Raw genomic sequence first — 23,442 nt, 5'->3', positions numbered from 1 at the left:
GAAAATATTTTATTATATTATATTTTTAGTAAGCAGAATGTTTTATGATCTTAACAAGCTAGCATAAGCTCCCAATCACTTCAACTTCTAGGATATTAAATATTTTCTGATACAAACCCCATTCCTAAGCTCCCCACCAGTAAGGTTTTAATACTCAGCGTGTGATGAGAGATGAAACCAAGTGTGAACAACTTTCAGGTCCCATGAGAAGGCTGACTGTTGAAGCTGTCAGGTTCAATTGCATCATTCGACATTATTCAATGCCCCAAACTTCTCTCTAATTGTTAAGGGCTTAACATATTCAAAACCATTGTTTAGGCTAATGCTGAAATGCCCACAGTTGAGTTTCCATAAAGAAGGGGGAGGGATTTAATTGTACTTAAACCATTACTGAACTCTCCTTCATTCATGATAGGACAACAAGAAAGGACTGAGCCACCAATTCCAGAGCGACTTCGTAATCAGTTTATATCTAATCGATATCCCTTTGCAGAATTAGTGTTTTTGTTAATAGTTGAGGGTCACAATTATTTCTATACTGTTTCCATACTTTAAAATTAAATGAAGAACCATTTTCACTGCTTGCTTCTATCTTGAAATGTTTTCCTCATGCAAACATAAATTTTTAACTTACATTTATAATTAAGATTGGTATATATAGAAGGGGGGAAGGTGGCATCCCTAGGATGATAAAACTATTTAAGTGCAATTTTTGTAGACTTTTCTAATAAAGCTGTGCCGACAAAAAATGCTGATGCCTTGTTGATATTTGTTTATTCACAACTGTTGTTAATTTAAACTAGGCTTATATGGAATAATCTGCAGCTGAATTATGCCTCTATAGTCACATTAATGTCACACCACGTAACTGAAATTTTCAAATAGAAAAATAGTGAAATCATATTTAACTTGAAGAACACTCTGTATTTCCCAAGGAAAATAACAGTATCAATATAGTTTAACGAGATACCATGCCACTGCTAGCTGTATTGCAATCTAATCAGCACTATCAATACATTAATTTGTTAGCTAATAACTAGGTTCTAATTTTCTTCTTAAATTATAGGATTACTTTATATTGAGATGCTTAAAATATTTGTTAGGAGGAAAAGAAAAAAAGTTGTCTGCTAGTAATGATGGGTGTTTCCAATGTAACCATAGCAGAAAAAGTACAAGAGGTGTTCTGCTAGCCATTGTGCATTCCACTAGTGACTGTGCAAGTGCTGGCAAAAAAACCCACCCTATCCAGCAACACCTACATTAAGGAAGTCATAATAAGTTGGGCAATGGCTTGTTCAAGTGCAAGCAAAGTACTGGATTTGATACTTGTGAAAAGATTAGAATGGCGTTTCTGCAAGAGGCAGAAGTTTTGTGCTGGTAGAATGACACAGTCGAAGTCCACTGATAAACTAAAACACGACAATATGTGCTGGATATTGTGGGGAATCAAGACACAACTTTTTGTTGAATGAAGTCTTCACGGCTCCTTCTTCTCCAACCATGTGCATACACTGGTATTGAGTCATTCTTAGACTATTGAAATCAGTGGGACATAAGTTACTTATGAAGATTCTGCTGTAGCAACATTGTTCACTATTCAGAAGGAATGTCAGTGGAAAGAACAACCCAATCCCAGGACAGCAAAGGATTCTGCTATGATCTTAGAAGGGGGATTCTGGATGGAATCTGATACCTCCCCAGTGCAGCTGCTGCAGAAAGAATCACGCTGGCTGCTTTCCAAGGTCATAAAAGCAGCCTCTGAGAACCTTGGAAAGGTCTGAAAGGGGGTGTTCCATTCGGTAGGGAAGGGAGAGAAGAGACCAGGATACAATGTTTCCTATGACCTCTCCTGCCCCAGCCACTTGACTACTTTAGACTGGCTTAGAGGCCTGTCTAGAGGAAACTGTACAAACAGGAGGATGGAAAAATGAAAATAGTCTCCATCGCACCTCTTACCCTGCCAACAACAGCCTAATAGGAAACTAGAACTTGGAAGCCTCTGAAATTGGAGGCTTCTGTCTAACAAGGGCCAACCTATAGGATTGCACTCTTAAGTTAAATCATTGCCTTCTAGTGCTCCTTGGTTTTCTGGATTCACTTTCCCTGTGACTGAGGGTCATACTTTAAAGATGAAACATAGACCTTTGGTTCTGTTGCAAAATGTTTAATTTTAAAAATTAAAACAGATGATAAGAGGAGCACAGCAGAATTAAATGCTTCAGCATTTGGTACAGACACATCAACATACCAAATGGTACAGAATGATGTAGGATGTATCTATAAAAAGATTCTATAGCAATCTTTTATGAAACTCTATTTGCAACTTAATTAGAAACAGAAGGGTAATTCTTTCTTTAGCTTCTCTTTTCTTCTTTTTTAAACTGTCTCTTAGCATACTTAGGGTTTTTATTTTAGATTAAGATGAATATCTAACAGAGCAGTTAGATATCTAACTGTTTTAGTTTAAGTGGAGCAGGGGGGAGGGGAAAGAGCACCTTGAACCTGCCCCACCCCAGGAACACCCATTTCAAGGTCTACCACCAGCAGAAATATCATGGGTGGTAGATGGAGCTTTCTGTGGGTTGCCAAAGCGAACATGCCTCTCCACCAATGGAAGGACTTATCTGCCCTGATGTAATCCCTCCAGCCAGTGACTATGGGGATATGAACTGCACTTTAAAATGTACTTTTTAATTCTTATTCTCAATTCAAAGAGTTATTAAATGAAATAACGTTTTGACAAGGAACATACTTCTATTTCCATGTATGCAAGACACCATTGCTGTTTCACTTAAGGACTACACAATTTAACATTTTAAAGAACATATTATTAGTTAGATAAACGTGAAACAGATTGCCAACAGAAATATGTGAGTGGTGCTTAATGTTGAGAGGCAAATATATTAAGCAGCATCAACTGTTTATTACTATAAAACAAAAACCATTTGTACTTGCGGAGAAACATTAATACACAATGTTTAAGCAGTGAGAGTTGAAAGTGAAATTTAAAACAAGAGAAATCCTCTGCCTTTTGTATAACAAATAATTAAACAGGAGGATACAGGATTGAAAGTGAAACAACTATAAACCTCAACTTGGGTGTTGATAGATTGCTCTTTCTTATGCAACTTCAATTATTCCAAAATTTTACATTCTCCAGCTCTAAATGTTACAAAATTATTAGATTAGCTCTTTAAAATAGGCAATCTTGGTGTATCAGTATGCAATTTGTAATCCAACCCTGGGTTGTTGTTTTTAAAAGGAAAACTATGCCTCTCTGAATAAAATATCAAGGAACTTCTAATCTAACATATCCTGGATTTTGGCATCTACATTTTCCACCTGATGTGGCACCAACATCACTTTTTGAAGCTGGAATGGTTATCAAATACTGGAAGCCCTTGTCTGTTTACAGTTAAGGGCACAATTAGGTATTTTAGAAGTTCATTCTTGTACCCATCTAGCACCAGACATCACACAGGTTCAGCAACATGAAACCTTCCAATGCACCTTTCACTGAATATCAGTATCTGGCAGTGCAAATCTACACATTTCTACTCAGAAGTAAGTCACACTGTGTTTGATAGGGCTTACTCCAAAGTAAGCAGGTATACAATTGTAGCCTTAGTAAGTGTAGTTAAAGAGATTCTTCTAAGAATTTATGTTTGCTCCAACCCTCTCTAAATACAACAGGACAAAAACATTTTTTAGTAAAGCAAGTAAGGTCGCTATCAGGAACTGGTGTGGCATATTACTAAAAAGTGCAGCACACACTCACACACACTATTGTTCAATGATGCATACCAAACAATTTGAACATTCTTCTCTACAAAATGCTTAAAACTGCATTAGAATTATGTATGTACTTTATAAGGACTTTGCCTTAACAAACTTTGACCTCGGTTATGAAAGATTTTTCAAACTATCTTTCCAAAGTTATATCTACATTCACTTAAGCATTTCGACATTTTTTCCCTGCATGTAGGCTTTTACTAAAACACATACAAAGGCTTTTATATTTTAAAAAACCACACAAACATTTTTCACATTCACCATTACTATTGTCTCAGGAAGCTAAACTGAAGGAGTGCTACACTCAGTTCATCAAAGAGGTCAATGTGCCTCAGTTGCCTGGAGACTGATGGTTGCTACAGCAGCACCAGATAAACCCAACTAAATAAGCTTCAGCTTGAAGGCAGAAAGCATTTACTGCGGGCCTGAAACACTGATGCAGTTGTCTCAGCATGCAGAGTGTGCAAAATCATGCAACTGTATCAATCTTGCTGAATTATATTTATACAGGAGGCCTACATTAGTGAAATCAGTTTATTAAAAAGTAACGGTTTTAATTGGACCAAATACTACCACTATGAGTTACTATGATTCCTTTGTTCTTCTAGTGGAGTCACATGTTATGTGGAATTTTCCCTCTGGCTGTAAATTCCTCTCTTCTACCCCCAAAGTCCCCAGCCATAATGACAAAGAGAGAGGTTTGCATAGTTTTGTCTAGTATTTAGTAAATATTCAAATAACATTTAAAATGAAAGTAGATATATTGTAAAATAGTAATTTCATTATATTTTGTTAAAGCTTTTACTTAAATATAAAGGTAAGTGAAACAAAGTATTTCTGAATTCTTGCATCAGAAAATACATGTCATTTGCAGTATCTTTATAATAAAGAGAGAACAACAGATTAGATATGGCTGCTTTTATTCATGTCAGCCAGAGGGGGTCACTGTAGAATGACACAAATATCACTTTTCAGAAGCACACAGAAACTTGGGACAAAGTTCAGAGCCTGATAAATGATTCTCTCCAATACTTGTGTGTGGAGCTGCTTCAGACAGCTGAAACTATTAACTACTTAGGGCGAGTTCGCACATTACGCTTAGCCAACCTCAGAATGAGCCACGGTAGATTGGTGGCTTGTTCTTACCCACTATAGATTTTTGCCAGCTCAGCATCTTGCTGTGGCTTATTTCTCCCTTAGGCCCTCTCAGTCCTCCCAGTCGCTGCCGGCATGTATCCCAGGGGCCTTTGAAGCAGAAATCCCCATTTCATCATTTCCTGCAACAGCACCCTTTCTGCAATTGATCCACTGGGTTTGCCAGTTCATGAGGGAAACTCCCCACCACCATTGCAAGAAAGCCTGTTTGCTATTAAACCCAGCATACCCATATTCCCCTCTTGTCAATGTGACAAGACAGAGCAGTAAAACGGAGGAGAAAATTAGTATGCAAGTTTCCTAGCAGCGAACATTCACTCTTATGCACATGCACAGGAATGGGGAGAAAATGAGAGCATGTGTTTGGGTCACTCTCTGGTGGTCTTTCTTCAAGATTTCTATAATTTTTTTAAAAAAAACACCATTCTGAGACAGAGGGCACTTTTGTAAACCGCCCAGAGAGCTTCGGCTATGGGGCGATATATAAATGGAATAAATAAATAAATAAGTGAAGAGAGAAAGTGACAGCAGCACTAGTGAGATCACACGAAGTGCAGAAGGGTGGGGTTTTTTTGCTGCTCTTGCCAACTGGCTCTCTAGCTGTTCTCAACAAGGCACAATTGCCCTACTGGATTCAAACATAAAAAAGCCAGCCTAAACAATCCTACTACAAGCCATAGTTCTCTGGGTGGCTTGTTTGCAAAAAAAAAAAAAAAACCCAACCCCCCCCCAAAAAAAACCACTCCAGACATCATGCTAAGCCACTCTTCAACCACCTATGATAACAACTCACTGTGGCTTAGTGTGACTTAGGAAAAAGAGAAATGATGATATAAATAGATCAGTATTGGAAAGAGGGGGCAGTAAGGCACACTTCCTGCACTACTGAAGTAAAAAACAACAACCAATCGAACACACTGCTATGGCAGTTCACTTTATTTGTGGTTCTACACACACACCCCTTATTACACATATTTATAATGCAAGCTAAAATTGTAGGAAAAAGCTTCTGGTAAATATCAGTGTGCACATCTACTAATACCAAACTCAATTCCCCAAATGTCAGTCCTTATATAACCAGAACTATACCATTCACACACAGAAAATATTAGCTACTTTTAACGTTTTTCTAAACAAGAAGAAAGTTGGCCTTTCCCCTCCAAATCTGTCGGGAGATGAGCTATACCTCCATTAATTTATAATGTTTCTTTGACCCACCCACTCCTCAAGGGATCAGGGAAGAGCTCCCCCAAATAAGCCTACACAAAAGAGATAAAAAATGTAGAGCATATGGGTTAAACATGGAGATAGAAAATATGCAGCCTATAAAGAGTGTCAAGGCATTTTTAGACAATAGAAATCTCCTTTATCAAACAAACAAACATGAAGGTAACATTAACTAATAATCTTACAAATTCTGATTAAACACAGAAAGGGTAGCACTAAAGTGTAGAAAGAAGGGGTGTGGCCACTAGGCCACGAACTGGTACTCATCCTCCCAAAACATAAGATGCAATATGGGAGTATGTATACACAGCAGTGTGTATACCCTTTTTCTAGGACTCTTTGAAGAAGTGATATAACAGTAACCAGTGAAATATAGACTGATTGACAAACTGAATCAATAAACATAAAGATTTAAAGAACATTCATAATTTAGGCTACAATCCTATACACATTTATTTGGGATTAAACCCTATTGAACTCAATGGAGCTTACTTCTGAGTAGACATCAGTATGACTGCACTTTTATAAACTGTACGGCTTCCACTGTTTCAGGAACATTAAAAAAACAAAGCAAGAATCATTCTAACTCATCTGTTATCATCTTCTTTCTTTGGAGTAATAAGATTAAGAGCCCATAAATCTCTTTGTAAATAATTAGAATAATATTAGTTACAAATATTACATCATATACATATATTACATGATATATATTTACCAACAAACCAATAAAAAACAGATCTAGGCAACAACTGTAAAGGGTACATGTAACTGCTTACAAAGGTGGTAACCACATGATTGAAACCTTAGCATATAACCACAGTTCTAAGTGAAGACTAAGCTAATAACAAAACAAAGTTACACTACATTTTATCACCTTAGTTTGTTGAGAAGGACAGAAATAAAACTTCAATCTAAAGTACTAAAAAAATCTTGTACTGCTTTATGTCAGTGACTACAGCAGTTACCAAAATTAGTGGAAAGATCCTCATATATCTGTATTTATTTCACCTGTAAAGCCTGAAACTAATGAAGGAAGTCACTTATACAATCATCATTTCACTGAGAAGCGTCCTTACTAGATTAATCCTTTTAGGGTGCAACCTATGTATGTTTAGACAGAAAAAAGCCCTATAACTCTGTCTAAACATGCATAGGACTGTACCCTTAGTGTTGAATTTGGGTAAAAGCTTCTTATATTTGATCATGACAGCTGTTCTAGTAGATTTTTTAAAAATGTCTAAACAGTTGTTTTTAAAGACTGCATTTTGGGGATGCTTTAAACGTAAAACTACAGCTAGAACAGCTATTGTGTGAGAACGTAAGAAGCTTTTCATCCAAATCAGCACTAAAATTATTGCTCTGATAAAGATACTTCCCCTTTAACAAAATCAACAAGTGTCTTCACTTTATGAGATCCAGGCTCTACAGGTGAAATTACTACAGGTAAGGAAGTCTTCAAGTAAAGTACTGCTTCTAATCAAACATGCTCTAAATCACCTTTCCCCAACCTGATGCTCTCCAGATGTGTTGGATTGAAACTCTCAGGATACCTTACCATTAGCCATGTTGGCTGGGTCTGATGGCAGTTGAAGTCTAAAACATCTGGAGAGCACCACGTTGGGGAACGCTACTCTTAATTATTGTAGCTGCTCTCCACAGAAAAAATACTGCAAGATTTTTTGTAAGTATCTTTTTCTCTTTTCGTCATTTAACTAGCAAACATTTTGCTCCTTTTCTCACACAGCTGCCAAAATGCACAATGAGATGATAAACAACTTTTTTGCTATTAGAGGGGTTTTCACCAGCTGTGGTTATATAAAGAAGCTTTCAAGTATGATTTCTACCTTTGCAAGCAATATATAATAATATAAATTATTATATTAACTCCAATCTACAAAAGGAAACACTTATAATCAAGAATAGATCTTTCTCTTAAAGTGTGTTTCCAACCCCTAACAAATATTACTATTTTATTGCACAACCAAAGAAAAATAGCTTCTTAACACTCAGTTCAAGTGTAATGACCAAGCCATTGTCTGCAAATTTGCTATTCCCTTTCTCCTTCCTTTGAGGGCTCAGATTCCATTCCTAACATCTTGGTTTGGTAGAAGCATAGTCTGCCAGATGTATGAATATGCAAACTAGAGTTTATACAACCCATAATTCTGCACCAGAAATTGGACAGAATGGTTTGAAAGCAAACTGTTGTTTGTCCATGTAAGGAAGAAGGAATCTGAGCAAGAGTGGGGGTGAAAGTGTGTAAAGCTACAATGATATCACTCTTTCCATGCCAAAGGCATTCCCAAGACATCACACAGGATTAAAAAATACCACCAAAACAAGCTGAGATACCATTCTAGAAAAAGCAAGAATCCACAACAGCAATGAAAGACACCAGGAACAGCCAATACAAACACATCAACTAGAAACTCAAAACACACACATCAAAATAGAACAATCTCTTAAGGGACAGCTTAAAAGCCAGCACAGAAGCCTCTCATCCTCTCCAGCTGCACCTTGGCAGGCAGGAGAACAACAAGGAGGGTCTCAGAAACTAAGTTAAGATCTTGAGCAGGATCATATGAGGGAAGACAATGTAGGTCTGTATCAAGTCATCTGCTCATTAAATATAGTTTGCCTTTATATAATAATAATAATAATAATAATAATAATAATTTTATTTCTTTCCCACCTCTCCATTTTGGAGGCAGGGAACAGCAGTAAGTATAAAATACATAAAATACTGATTTAAAAACATAGTATACATTGTTAAAACCGCCTTAAAAATCCAATAATAATAACTGCATCCAATAATAATAAATATTGCCATGACTGGCTGGTATGACTAATAAATACTACTATATTACAGCAATTACTATCATAAGGCAAGTGATAGGACCAAAACATCACAGTAGCTACATTGGTTTTCAAATTTACTTACAAAATAGAACGTAAAGCAATACAGCCAACAAATAAAAACAGATTACGTATCTCAGTCAAGAATTGATATACATCATCATTGCACATGCTTGGTTAGTCCAAACCCAATGTGGAGTTCTAAATTACTGACTACTATTCAATGGAGATCGTGTAAAGCACTTGTTGAAAGACAAATGCCAGCACAAGATTTAATGGGATACCATATAATAGAAAACATGTCATTGTGCCAAGATATAAATTCATGATATGAAGTGAAAATTATGTGCAAAACCTAAAATAATTAGAAACAATCGGAAGAGAGACTTAAAGGTGAAATCTATGCATGTTTAGATGGGGGGGAAAGTCCCACAATTCCCAGAATGCTGTGTGGGGAATGTTGGAAGATATAGGACTTTTTTCTGTCTAAACATGCATAAGATTGTGCCCTTAGAAATTTAAAGTTTTTTTTAAAAACCCAGCTTTCTATATAAAATCTGCAACGATTTACCATCTCACACAGTTTAATAATTGTATCTCGTAACTGAAATACTGAATTAAAAAAGACAACACGATCCATTTACCACACCCATATTTGCCAGCACCAATAATTTTAACAACCTACCTGAGTTGTAGCGACAGCTGTAGTTACAGAAGGTGTAGAAGATGGAGACAAAGTTCCCACTTGCTGCACATGACCAGAAGATTGCTGAGGTAAATGTGAACTGGAAACAGGAGTGCTAGATCCTGAGCCAGACACAACGTTTGGAAAGGACACTGCTACTTCATTACTGCTATAAATGCCTGAAAAAAAGCACACACACAAGTGTCTTTCTAGATTCATTAACTAATTTAGTTACTATGGAAGCTGGATCCAAGTAAGATCTTGTATTGCATTTTATATAAAATAATCACTTTAAGCATCTCATTAAAGGCATATGAAAGAGGCATAAGAGGCTTAAACTGGTTTTATGTTTGTGGAGTGATGGTGGGTTGTTTTGGCTTGAGGACTTAACTATGACCTGATAAATATGTTTAGGTTAAAGAATACTTAGTCATACATTGTTAACCAGAATAACAGTTATACCCCACACAGATTAGCTTTTATTCCTCCTATAATAAAAAAGCAACATTTTTATAAAGTTTTTAATAGCTATTATAAAATACATTTTAGAAAGGAAAGTTACCTTGAAGAAAGGGTTGGTAAACATTCTGAAATATTTCTGCCTTTCCAGTGCCCATTCTGGAAAATGCTGAGCAAAAGTCTAACAAAGGGATGTTTAGTTGCTTGGAGGGCAAACCCTCTACTGACCGTGACATCACTGTCCTTGTGGACCTTACCGAAGGAAGGTCTAACTTCCCAGGCTAAGAAACCTCTTAAGCACTTTCCCAGCACACAGGGCCTTGCAGAGGGCATCCTCTCATTTTGCACTGGTACAAGTCCCTGCAGGGTTAGAGTGCTGCTGTCCAGACCCTTTCTCTCAACAACTTTTTGCTTGAGCAATAATAGCAATGATCAAGCCAAAGACAGTGTAAGCATTGAGCTGGCGGATGGTGCTAAGCAAGAGAGAGAGAGATCTGAACTGTCCTCTTATGGAGAAATAGATCACAAGTGGCGCTTTACAGGTTAGCTTTGTCCTAGGCAGCACCTTGCCTGAGGAGCAAATCTGGCCAGATGTAAGACAGCATGGAATTTGCCATTTTTACTTGGCTATCAAGTATCCTACATAAAAGGAGAAGCCAATGGAGAGGTCTCTAGGTTGACCTTGGAAAAGAGTGTCAACCAACTGAAAGGCCAGTGCTGTCCAGGCAAAGGTGAAAGCTACATGATTGGAGCATGCAGAATGAGGGTGGAAGCTCATTAGAGTACATGGGCTTTCAATTCTTCATTCTTGCTGTGGACAAAAAGAACAGTTATTTGCACGGATGGCAGGTTCTTCACCGACTATATCAGCCTTTCCCAACTTGGTGCCCTTCAGATGTTTTGAACCGCAACTCCCATCAGCTCTGGCCAGCAGACAGGAATGTTGGGAGTTGTAGTCAAAACATCTGGAAGGCCGCAGGTTGGGGAAGGCTTCACTTTATTAAAAATATATAGTGAACAGAAGGACGAACAAATTACAAGGGGAAAAGCCAATGAAGGACTAATGAAGGAGGGGTGGAGGAGCAGTGTCTTGGGTACAGCTAAGGACTAAGATGCTAGTCATAGCAGCACACCATGTCCAATTGCCGGTTAACCAGTTAAATAATGCAATAAGAGGCAGATACAGCATGCCTGAGGCTAAAGCTTATATTGGTGTCTTCCAGTTTCAAGCAATGTCAAAAGTATTGTGTTAAATATCTAGACTTTTAATAAAAGTAATTATTAGAATTTTACACGCTGAGAGATTATGCTTCTTAAGAGTTTATACAAAGTCTAGGTAACTAACAAATGTCAAACAACTGAATTCTGTAAATAGGGGAAATGTTAACAAATAAACAAAGTTACCACAAATTCTGGCTTACCACCTCTATATAATATTATAAGCTTTACTATTATACAACACTTACATCTCTGAGTACAAAACTCACAAGGTGGGGAAGTATGAACTTTGGCCAGTAAGATACCTATTTCAAAACCCTATCCAAGATGTTTTATTGGAAATGTGAAGGAAGAATTAGAAGTCTTTCAAGAAACACAGTTTTGTGGCAGCTTAAACACTAATAGCATTTTTGTGGAATGAGTTTTCATAGACTAGAATCAACTTCTTAGATGTGGTTTTCAAGCTACATCACAGAAGCTGTCCACAGGGTTTAGAAAAGCTATACTATGACGCTACTTTCTTATTCAGGATTCACGATGAAACCAGATTTTTGGCATGAGGGATCCTTCATTCAGGATTCACAGAAAGGCCCCCCCAAACATCCCAGGGGCAATAGGATTGCTCATAAAATCATTTTGAGGTCAGAGACAGCACTCCGACCTTGGGAGGGGGAGTTGGAGATCTGCCCCCATCCCACTCCTGCCCTCTTGCAGCCAGTACAAAGAGAACTGCACTGGCTGCCTCTCCAAGGTTGGAAAATCAACCTCGGAGAGGGGGGAAAGGCGACATTCCAGTGGATGGGGAGGGGAGGAGACTGGAGGGGCCAGGATAAGAACATAAGAAGAGCCATGTTGGATCAAACCAATGGTCCATCTAGTCCAGCATTCTGTTCACACAGTGTAGTCAATCAGTTGTCGACAGGAGACCCACAAGCAAGACATGTGTGCAAAGGCACCCTCTAACTCATGTTCCCCAGCAACTGGTGTACATAGGTTTACTGCCTCTGCTACTGAAGGTAGCACATAGCTATCAGTTACCACTTCAAAATGTTCTGTTCTTCTAAACTGGCAGTCTGAGCTATGAACACAAAAGAAATGGGGGAAATATACAACTTTGAACAGTGCGATTCTTTTTTCACTCCTATGTTAGTGCCTGAAGTTCAGTCAGCCCCTCATCACAATTTTCTACTTAATCATTTGTCCCTTTCATAAGTCTGCAAGTTACACATAATTTAAAACATGTGTGGGCAGAAAGCTGATCTCCAGATGTTCTGGACTTCAACACCCAGCATTTCTGACAATGTTGGCAAGGCCTTCTGAAAGTTGAAGTCCAAAACATAGAATCATAGAATAGTAGAGTTGGAAGGGGCCTATAAGGCCGTCGAGTCCAACCTCCTGCTCAGTGCAGGAATCCACCTTAAAGCATCCCTGACAGATGGTTATTCAGCTGCCTCTTGAATGACTCTAGAGATCTGGAGATCTATCTTCTGCTCAAAAGATTTTCTATCATATTCCTTTCATACCTTCCTCCAGTTATTGGCACTTTGCTTGTAGGTGGAGTTGTAGTCAACTTCGTAATGGAATATACAACTACTTCCCTTCAAGCCATCTACTTTTGCTGTACTCTGAGTACCCTGCTCCACTAACCAAATCTAAATTGACCTCTAGTGTTCTTTTCCACTCTTTGTCTCACTTGCTTTCCTACCTTGCTATCCTCTAACATACCTCTTGCTCTACTCTGCTTCTAGCTTATTGGGTCAATTCACATGATCACTGCAGCCCAGCATGGCGTATTTAAGCCTTGGTGCGTTGCGGCATGTGCTGGCTGCCATTCTGAATATTCAACCCCAGCAGGATTTGTCATGGTTTGCTGTGTCATCCGAATTCAGAAGGCATGGCTTATTGGAGGAGGAAACAACCCAGTAATCCTGCAACAGCCTATGAGTTATCAGGAGGTTTGTTTCCCCCTCCAACAAGCCATGGCGCCCAGGTTCTGACAACATGACAAGGCATGCCTGGGGGTTGACTAGGCAATGTGGTGCTTGTGTGTGTGCCACAGCTCATTGTCATGGTGGGTTGTGGTGATTGTGCAAACCATGTCATTGTCTTTCTCTCTAGATTGCAGCCTAGGCTTACTCCCACTTCCTCTGTTCCTGGTGTGATGAGTATCTCGAAATAAATGATCCCAAGAGAGGATATTAACTTCAAAACAAGCAGCTTCTAAAATAAATATTTTGACAACCTGGTATGAAATTGTAAATAACAATGAAAAAATCTCTTACAACTTGCTTAGTAAGAGAACAATCTAGGCAAAGTTAAGTAAAACCATTTTTAATAATTGTGTCCCACCTTTTGTTAGAAACACACTCAAGGTTGGCAGAAGTTAACATTAAGAACATAGTTAAACACACAATAGAACAAAATAATACCACAGCAAAAAGTACAAAATTACAAAATTATTAGAGGAGCAGAAATATACATAGATTTTTTTACCAAGTCAAAATGCCTGCTGAAAATGTCAAGGTGTTGCTGCTTCCTGAAAGGCAAGCAGTGACTGAGGCTGCAATCCTATACATACTTACTTGGGAGAAAATTCCATTTAATGTAGTGAAGCTTACTTTTGAATAGATACATGGGATCACACTGTAAGCCAAGCAGGCCTCTCCAGGTTTTTTGAGTCCTATTCATTTCAATTAACTGATTCATACATAACACTAACCCATGTTTTATTTAACCCATGGATTGTTGAATTCTGGGCTGCCATGATGCGCACTAACAAATTATGGTTTGTTAACCACAAACAACCTAGAAAGAGAACCCTTGGTTTGTTGTTGGACTGTGAATTCTGGGTTATTTAAACTATGGGTTGTTGTTACATGTGAACCCAGAACCATGTGTTGTTCCACCAGCCTACAGATGTGGTAGACAAGAGTGGTCAAACAGCAGCTCTTCAACCCAGTACTACAGCACTGCAAAGGCTTTTGGGAGAGCTGGAGGGAGTGGGCAAAGGAGAAGGGAAACAAACAACCTAGGTATTGGCCCTGTTCAGAAGACACCTTAAACCATGGCTTTAACCACAGGGAATACGGTTTTTCGCCTTAAGCTGTGGTTTAATGTGTCTTCTGAACAGGGCCATTGAGAACAAACCATGGGTTAAGTAAACCATGGGTTAGCATTATGTGCAAATCAAGTCAATGTGATAGATTTAAAGCACATGCTTTGATCTATCCCGTCTCTCGCACACACTGAAATCAATGAGACATTTGAAGAGCTTATCTTTGGATAGTGTATTAACTTTCTATCAACCTCCAGCTGGACAAATATAACAATCAGTTGTCACGTTTTTCCCACTGGCCATACATATATAAACAAAAGAACAGGCCCAATATACAGAACATTCTAGAGATACAGCAACTAGTGCCTAATAAATTAAAATAGTTTGACTTTGATCTCTCTGAATGGCACTAGGGTGTTACCTTTGACTGCATCATGCACCAAGGAATGTTGGAGAAGACTAAATACCTTTTTACCTATTTTAGAGATAATACGTGGTCAAAAGTGGAATGCAGCCTGAGGTAGACACAGCTATGAATGGAACCTAAGAATGCCAGTCACAAAAATAAAGAGAAAAGAGCCTTAGTAGTAGAATAACACTATTATCCTTTCGCTACACACAAAAACTCTAATAAAAGGAATTTGAGGAACTATTGACCTATCAACCTCCTGCAGGTATCTACAAAGTTTTCACTGAGATACTGAACAATTGACTCACTACAACCTTGGATTTCATCCAATCAATAGAACATACAGACCTTCAATCAGAATTTTGCACAAAAGACTACCTTTTGTGATAAATGAACGTGTGGAGAATATTCTAATATATCTTACCACCATGTACAGTATTCATAAACCACAAGATAGCTTTTGAGTTAGGAAAAAAAGAACTGCATGTTAAAATTGTGTTTTAATATGCACACAAAAGAATATATGTCTAGAATGTAGGTTTCACTGAACAAAAATGCATCTCTCTGCTGCTATTGCTCTGAACACTTATAGTAGCTAAACTTATAAAAGGAGTTTATTTTTATCCCTATTATATTGGTATTTTATAGGCATCCTAAGTGCATTAAATCATGTTGCTAACATGGGGCAGAATCCATCAGGCTGCTCACTCCCCTGCAGATTCTTTTCCACCCCGCCGATTCCCTTCCACTAATGGTGGGACTTGCCAATTCCATTGGGCAAGCGGGACCCACAGCTAGCGGGAGATTTAGTGCTTCTTAAAGGAAGCCCCAGAACTAGTGGAAATGCTCATCTCTGGAAGAAGGCAGGTTGGCAGAGATCCGTTATGTGAGATCTGCCGGCCTGCCATCTCCAGAAGCGCTAAATTGCTGTTGCGCTGTCAGTGCAGGCTGCTTCCACAGCACCTCGTTGGATTCTGCCCTTGGTGAATGAAATGATAGTATTAGAAAATATCTTTGGGCATTGTGTATATGTCATGATTTGTTTTTCATAGAAGATACAACTGGCTTTCCATTCATCAATATGCTCATCTTCTTGATGACCTTAAGCCTTAAAATGACAGTTTATCCATTAATATGTTGCATCAGATTTTGCTTCCTACTATCATCACTCTATTCTTAATTGGTTTATTAAAAGCTTTTTACATCTGTATACATAGATGTAATATGACTGTCATCATATACTTTAAATCATGGTAGGCCAAATGATGTCAGTCGTTTGTGACATCAGCAACCATCACAATATCGAATCAGCCTAATTAGAGGTTGTGAATGTGACATGCAAACCCAGATTGATGGATTGTTCAGGAGCTGAATTCAGCAGTTAATCCAAAAACAAACTATGGATTAGCCCCTAAACACCCATCTTGCTCAAAACCTCCAATAGGGCCAATTGGAATTTTTTCCCCAGAACCTGCAGTTGGCTGTGTGTCCCTCCACAAACTGTGGGTCAAATTAACCCATGATTTGCCACTGTTACATGAGAACTAGGTCATAATCACTAAAGTTTTTGCCTTGGTCTGTTAGAAGACTACAGTATCCCTTAAAAAAAATGCCTTGTAGCCATCTGAAATATAATTCACACATTAGCCTGCATGCAATACTATGTTTTGGCAAGTCTCCTGACATAAAATTTTCAAGTAAGAGCCAAAGTAGAATCTTCTGATGCCATTGATTCAGATCCTTTTTTCTCTGCTTCTTTTTTATAGAAATATTATCCAAAAATACCAACTGAGATGTTTCTTTCAAATCTAAAATTAAAGAAATTTGGTGTATTTTTTCTCTTTACATATCCTTTGCTAAGTTATTGGTAATGAATATTTTAAACTATAAATTCTAAAGATAACTTAGACAAGGATATGTAAAGATACTACATACTAAACATTGCTAAACAAATGCTAAACATTGGTAATATTTTAACTATAGATTCTAAAGATGTTTTGGATCGCGAAAGAGATATTATATAGCGTCCAAAATCCTTTTAATTTAGAGTCTTGATTTTCTTTTTATACATCTTAAACAATATTTGTTTGTTTTTTCTTTCTTTCTTGACAACTTTAAAAGACTTTTTAAAGTTAAATGCTGATTGCTATCTTGCAAATGAGTTACCCGGAATGTGGTCTGTCGCAAATTGGTTCCAGATGCTCAGTAATGATTGATCCCAAGAAGGCATCTTAATTTTTATTTTCTTTGGAAACCCCTACAAAAATTTAAACTTTTAGTTTTGTACCCCACCTTCTAGTCTGCCAGATCCACAAAGCAGCTTATAATAAAAACAAAATCATAAAACAATAAAGTCAATCCTTATACATTAAAAAAAATTAATGAACAGATTCATCATAGCTATCCAGCAGATAAAAATGTTCATACTGCAAATGCCTTGCTGAAAAGATATGTTTTTCACCATGCACCAAAATGCCAGGAAATAAAGAGCCTGCTGAATCTTCCTGGGTCAAAAGAAGGATGCCATTACGAGAAGAGCCCTGTTCCTTGTAACCACCAGTTTACTTCCAATGGCTGGGATACTTGGGGCAGTTTATTAGATCATCTAAGCCAGGGCTGCACAACTTGTGGTCCTCCAGATATTGTTGGAATGCATCATCCCCCACCATTGGCTATCCTGAATTGTGCTTTAAAGCTAACTGGCAACAGGTGAAGTTATTTTAATATTCATGTGATATGTTTCTAGCCCCTGTCAACAGCCACCTTTTGCACCAGTTAAAGCTACTGAACACTTTTCAATGGCAGACCCATATAGAGTGGCAAATTAACTGAACCTGAAAGAATAGCCCTAGACACAGATGCCATCTGAGTATCTAGATATAGCCGGATAATGGAGCACATAAAGTCTGAAATGCTGCTTTTATTGGTGTGTGTGGCCCCCTCCAGAACAGGCAAACCACTTACTAGGACAACTGGCCCACACACCATCAATAGTTCCATTGAGTGTGGATTACAACTGAGCTTATTCACCTTCATCCAGCCTATTACCAATTCCAGGCATTGATTCTGAGAATGGCAATCCAGTTTTACCAGCAGGGTTTTATTTGTAGCATCAGTTATGGACTAAAGGATAAGGTAGAAGAGTTTACTTCTAGCAAGTAAATTCCATTTTACTTGCCAGAAGTTCCACCTAGAGATCTGTCTTTATCAATTAAGTGTTCCAAGTGTTAAGAATAGTGGGACAGAACAGCAATTCTGTTGGTGTATTGCCTAATAGATTCAGTGAACTTGTAGAGGTGTTCTTAGAGATCATGTGGAGGACTCATACACTGTTGGTAGTAGGGAATGTCAACTGCTGGCATTAACATTTAAAGCCCTAAATGGCTTGGGGCCAGGCTATCTGAAGGAATGCCTCCTCCCATATGTACCTCCCCGGACCCTAAGGTCATCCTGAGGGGTCCTTCTTCGCAAGCCCCTGCCAAAGGAAGTGAGGCAGGTGGCTACCAGGAGGAGGGCCTTCTCTGCTGTGGCACCCCGGCTGTGGAATGAGCTCCCTAAGGAGGTTCGCTTGGCACCTACATTATATGCTTTTAGACGCCAGGTGAAGACCTTTTTATTCTCCCAGCATTTTAACAGTCTATAAATTTTAACTTGGTGTTTAAAATTCGTAATTTTGCATTGCTGCTGTTTTTATCTGGTTGAGCTTTTATATTGTATTTTATATTATGGTTTTATACTGTTGTTTTATACTTTGAATGTTTTTAATTTTTGTGAACCGCCCAGAGAGCTCCGGCTATTGGGCGGTATAGAAATGTAATAAATAAATAAATAAAATGAATAAACATTTGCACCAAGGCCTTCTTTGCAGAAGTTGCTCAGAATTTCATGGTCACCATGACAACTATGGCGCTTTTGGGCAGACACATAAGAACATAAGAAGAGCGAAGCTGGATCAAACCAAGGGTCCCTCTAGGCAATCATTTGCTCACACAGTGGCCAACCAGCTGTTGACCAGGAACCCAAAAGCAGGACACAAATGCAACAGAACCCTCCACTTGCGTTCCCCAGCAATTGATGTACATAGGCTTAAAGCCTCTGCTACTGAAGGTAGCACATAGCCATCAGGACTAGTAGTCATTGTCAACCATCTCCTCCAGGAATTGCCTAATCCCCTTTTAAAGCCATCCAAATTGCTGGTCATCACTACATCTTGTGGTAGTGAATCTATCCTGAATCTCCCACCAATCAGCTTCATGGAATGACCCCGGGGGTTCTAGTATTTTGAGAGAGGGAGAAAATATCTCCCTATCCATATTCTCCACACCAAGCATAATTTTGTATATCTCTTTCATGTCTCCTTTAGCCTCTTTTCTTCCAAGCTAAACAATCCCTGCTGTTTCCCCTCATAGGGGAGATGCTCCAGCCCCTTGATCATTTTAGTTGCCCTTTTCTGCACTTTTTCCAGCTAGCTCTACAACATCTTTTTTTAAGTATGGTGGCCAGAACTGTACACAGTATTCCAAGTGTGGTCGCACCACAGATGTGAATAAAGGCAGTATGATATTGGCAGTTTTATTCTCGATTCCTTTTCTAATTATGCCTAACAAGGAATTTGCCTTTCTTTCTTTTTTACAGCAGCCGCACACTTGGTTGATATTTTAATCGAGCTGTCCACCACAACTCCAAGAGCAACTTATGCTCTGGATTTGGTGTTCTGTGCCAAATTCTGGTGGTGATCATTTGATGGATATTGTGACTACTTCCTTGTCATTATCAGATAAATATCACATGTGGATTAAACTTTCAGCACCCGTAGTTCTCTGGAACCATGGTGGATAGATTAAAAAGGTCTCTCATCAGTTCCCTGAAAGATCTTGAGAAGTTTACAAGTGACATAGCAAGGTGCTTTACTGAAGCACTGGCTAACAAAATTTTACCAGATTCTTGCAATTATTGCACCTAAGCACTCAGTCCAGCAAGCTGGAGCTCATTCTTCTCTTTGATATACTTGAAGAATTGAGGGCAATGAAGCCGCCAAGATGATGGCTGCCTCATTGGCAGCCATCATGTCTAACAAGATACTGGCTAGGGACTATTTAATGGGTTATACAATTGATGATGACAAAGATTGTTTTTTTGACCATATTGCATAGGCACATAGTTGTCCAGGAGAACTTTTCAACGTGTTTAGTGACCTCTCACAATCAGGTCATAAGTGTGATTATGGGGGATCCTCAGTAACCTGTTGTGACTTATTTGGAAGACATTTTGCAGGTGAACTTGCTCTGACCTCTTTTGACTAGAGCACCACAATGGCTTTAGGTCTGTTATTGGAAACATCCAGTGCATTTGTTGGCTGGATTTTTTAATGACGTTTAATTTGTTACCTAAGGATATAGATAGGGTTCCTGGAGAGATTAGGCCTACCACCTACTTGCTCTAATTTGGCTGGTTAAAATTTAGCCTAGGGAGATTACATCATAGATTCTGCTGTCCAATTAATGTTCCTCTATGGGAACACTTTACTGCCACAGCTTTGAAAAGAGATTGTTGTTATAACATCTTTATTGGAGGGGAAAACTCACCTTTGATCTCTCAGATAGAGATAGAGAGGACTGAATACAAGCTGAAAATTTTGAAAGAGGTACCAGAAGGCAGTGTTGGGAGACCACTTTTTGGATTCCTGTGAATTATCCTGTGGGTACTTTTGTCTCCCATGTTGTTTAACATGAAACTACTGGATAAAATTAGTAGATTTGAGGGAGATTTTCCTCTGACTCAGAGGTAGCAGAAGAATCTCCACTCTGGAGTGCTGATTTCCACTAAAAGCTTTTTTTTTCCTTGCTAGAAATATTTTTGCATGCCTACAAACTACATTGTGCAAGGTTGCAGTAGCAAAATGAACCAAACAAGTTCTTAATGTACAGAACATATTAGTATACTCAAGATTCCGTATCAGGATTTTAAACGGTTAAAAATAAGAGAGGGAACTACATCATCAGACTTGCACAGACACAAATTATAAATACTTATCATGTAAGGTTTTCCCCATTGTTCTTATTGATCCAAAAAGGCCATGAAGGGGATATCTACATGTGCACAAGGGTATTTCTGAGTCTGCCTTCCTACTTCCCAACCCTTGTGATCCCTGAAAAGCTACTGGAGAAAGTGGAACTTTAGATGGATTCCAATATTTATAGTTCATATGTTTTTAATAAATGTCCTTTTCTCTACAGTTTCACATATTTAATATGTTCTGGATTTACTGAGACCAATATGATGGCACAGGGAAATTACCACTCCCAGAATAGTATTTGTTTCGTTTATGTAGTGAATGTTAAGATTACCAACTCATGCTACTGTTATTCTTCATGGAATAACACAAGGCTGATCCTGCCCCCAGGCCACTCCCTGCTTGCTGCTGCTGCTTCCAGTAGAGAGGGGATGCCCTACATAAAAACAGAGCATGCTGGTAGAGAAACAACATCTCTCCCACACTAGAGGCAGCTGGATAACCATCTGTCAGGGATGCTTTAAGGTGGATTCCTGCATTGAGCAGGGGGTTGGACTCGATGGCCTCATAGGCCCCTTCCAACTCTGCTATTCTATGATTCTTCTTTGTAGATGCAGTAGCCAGAAGAGGCAGGGGGTGGGGCGATAAGAATGAGGGACTAGGGATAGAAGACAGAAACATTAAAAGTCTGAAGAAATAAAATAGGGTGCTAGAGATCAGTGGGATGTAGACACATCGGTGTGGTGGAGAAACAAACAGAAGGCGTAACACAAATATGGACTTAGAGATCCATGATGTTGGGGAAATGGGGGCTAATAGGTGGAATGCAGATATACTTGCAGAGTGGAAATGCTAAGAAACTAATAGAGGTAATACAGATGACCTTGTTAGTAGGCAGAGTACAATGGCATGCAGTGGGAGACGAAAAAGAGACAAGATTAACAAAGCATGGTGGAAAAGGGAGTTAATTGAATGTGTTAAAAATGTCCCATAACTGAAGACGTAGAGCGGCCCTTTTAAGTTAATAAACATGGGGGGAATGGCCCTCCGAGTGAGTTCTGCATAGCTGCCATATACTGAAATCAAAGGATTACCAGAACTGGCACTTGTAGGAAATAGAATTTAATTAACAGCATAAAACCAGCCTCACAAATGTGTTCATTGAAATTACTAGGCCACTAACTTTGAATGAGTCACACATACCTATGTTGGCACACGTACCATATCAATACTCTGAAAGAATAAGAAGGGAACCAACGGTCTTCTACTTTATAGTCTACAAAATGATCCCTGCTTGGTTGCCTGGAAGCAATAGATTAGTTTGCACACACTAAAGGTGCCTTTATAGATTATTTTAAGCATTTTTTAATTATGACATGGTCACTATAGAATTTCTAAAGAATTTCTACGTATATGAAGGGCTTATCTTGGAAAATATGCATATCGGGGTGGGTAATTCATTAGATATATAAACAAAATCTCTGTAAGCACCTAATGTTATGTATTGCATCAGAAAATTCCGATAGAACAAATTGGTGGGGGGGACTGCAGGTAGTATAACAGATACCAACTCTTTTCTGCATGTTCTTCGTAACGTCAGAATCCATTTCCATCACGTGCCCCAAATATTATCCTTAAATCTCCATTTCCCCCCCTGAAATATGTGTCTGCATCCTGCAAGAAGTGTTAAGCAAAAACAGCCAAGAGTAACTTCCTGGAACCACTCTTGTGCAGAAATATATTTAGAGTTGTACTGACAAAAGAAAGAACTTGAACAAGAATAGCTTGAGAAAGAGAGAGCTGAAACACACCATCATCACAGGATATTTAAATCATTCTTTAAAAATTACAGTTGTAACTATCAGGGACGCCGTTGCAATTTTAAGGAAGAAACAGCACATTCAGGAAAGACAGTGACTGTTAAAAGCCACACCAGAATGTTGGTGATTGCCTTCATTCCAGAGTAAAGGAAATGCTTAAAATAAACAATATTTCTGTAGTTGCTTCCCACGTAATAGAGTAACCACTTATTCACAGGCCTGAATAGGGAATTCAAATGGCTATTACCTTCTGCTAGGACTGACTACTATTCTTTCTCCATTAAAATATATACTGGCTCTCTGGAAACCTATATTTTGCGATTGAAAACAGTGGTGTGGATTTTGCACGACAAAAAAATGGAATTGAAAAAAATCACCATTCAAAATCAGTGGAGATCTGAATATATGGAAACTTTTTCTTACATTTAAAAGGAACTGAACTGAAATATTTGAGGGGGGACTCAAAGTGCTTTTAACTGTAGTTTAAATGTTATGACCAAACAAATCCAAATTATTTTATTGGAATGCTTGTGTTTTAAAACAAGATAACTCAATAGGATACACTTCCCTTTAATTTATTTGGCTTTTAAGAAAATACATTAATGCACTGAAAACTGTTAACATCGTGCTCTAGTAGTCTGGTTTCCACAAACTTTGTAGGCCTGCATGCAGTCCCTTTGCTCCTGCAGGAAAACAAGCCAGGAAGATGCAACTAACAATAGTTTCCAGATACATTTCAATCAGGAATGATCA

General features: G+C 38.4%; 1 protein-coding gene across 4 annotated transcripts in view; it reads right to left on the bottom strand.

Annotated features, from left to right (window-relative positions):
• MLLT10 (MLLT10 histone lysine methyltransferase DOT1L cofactor) overlaps positions 1 to 23,442 on the bottom strand; it is a 133,150-nt gene that overhangs the window by 27,564 nt on the left and 82,144 nt on the right. For all 4 annotated transcript variants that reach the window (XM_063127683.1, XM_063127677.1, XM_063127689.1 and 1 more), the window contains one exon: positions 9,716 to 9,894. In XM_063127683.1, the coding sequence (XP_062983753.1) occupies positions 9,716 to 9,894 (179 nt within the window). The remainder of the gene's footprint in view (positions 1 to 9,715; positions 9,895 to 23,442) is intronic.

The sequence above is a fragment of the Elgaria multicarinata genome, chromosome 1 (assembly GCF_023053635.1).
Source record: "Elgaria multicarinata webbii isolate HBS135686 ecotype San Diego chromosome 1, rElgMul1.1.pri, whole genome shotgun sequence".
Taxonomy (NCBI): domain Eukaryota; kingdom Metazoa; phylum Chordata; class Lepidosauria; order Squamata; family Anguidae; genus Elgaria; species Elgaria multicarinata.
Note: the sequence above shows the minus strand (reverse complement) of the source record. Positions and strands in the feature narration are given on the sequence as shown.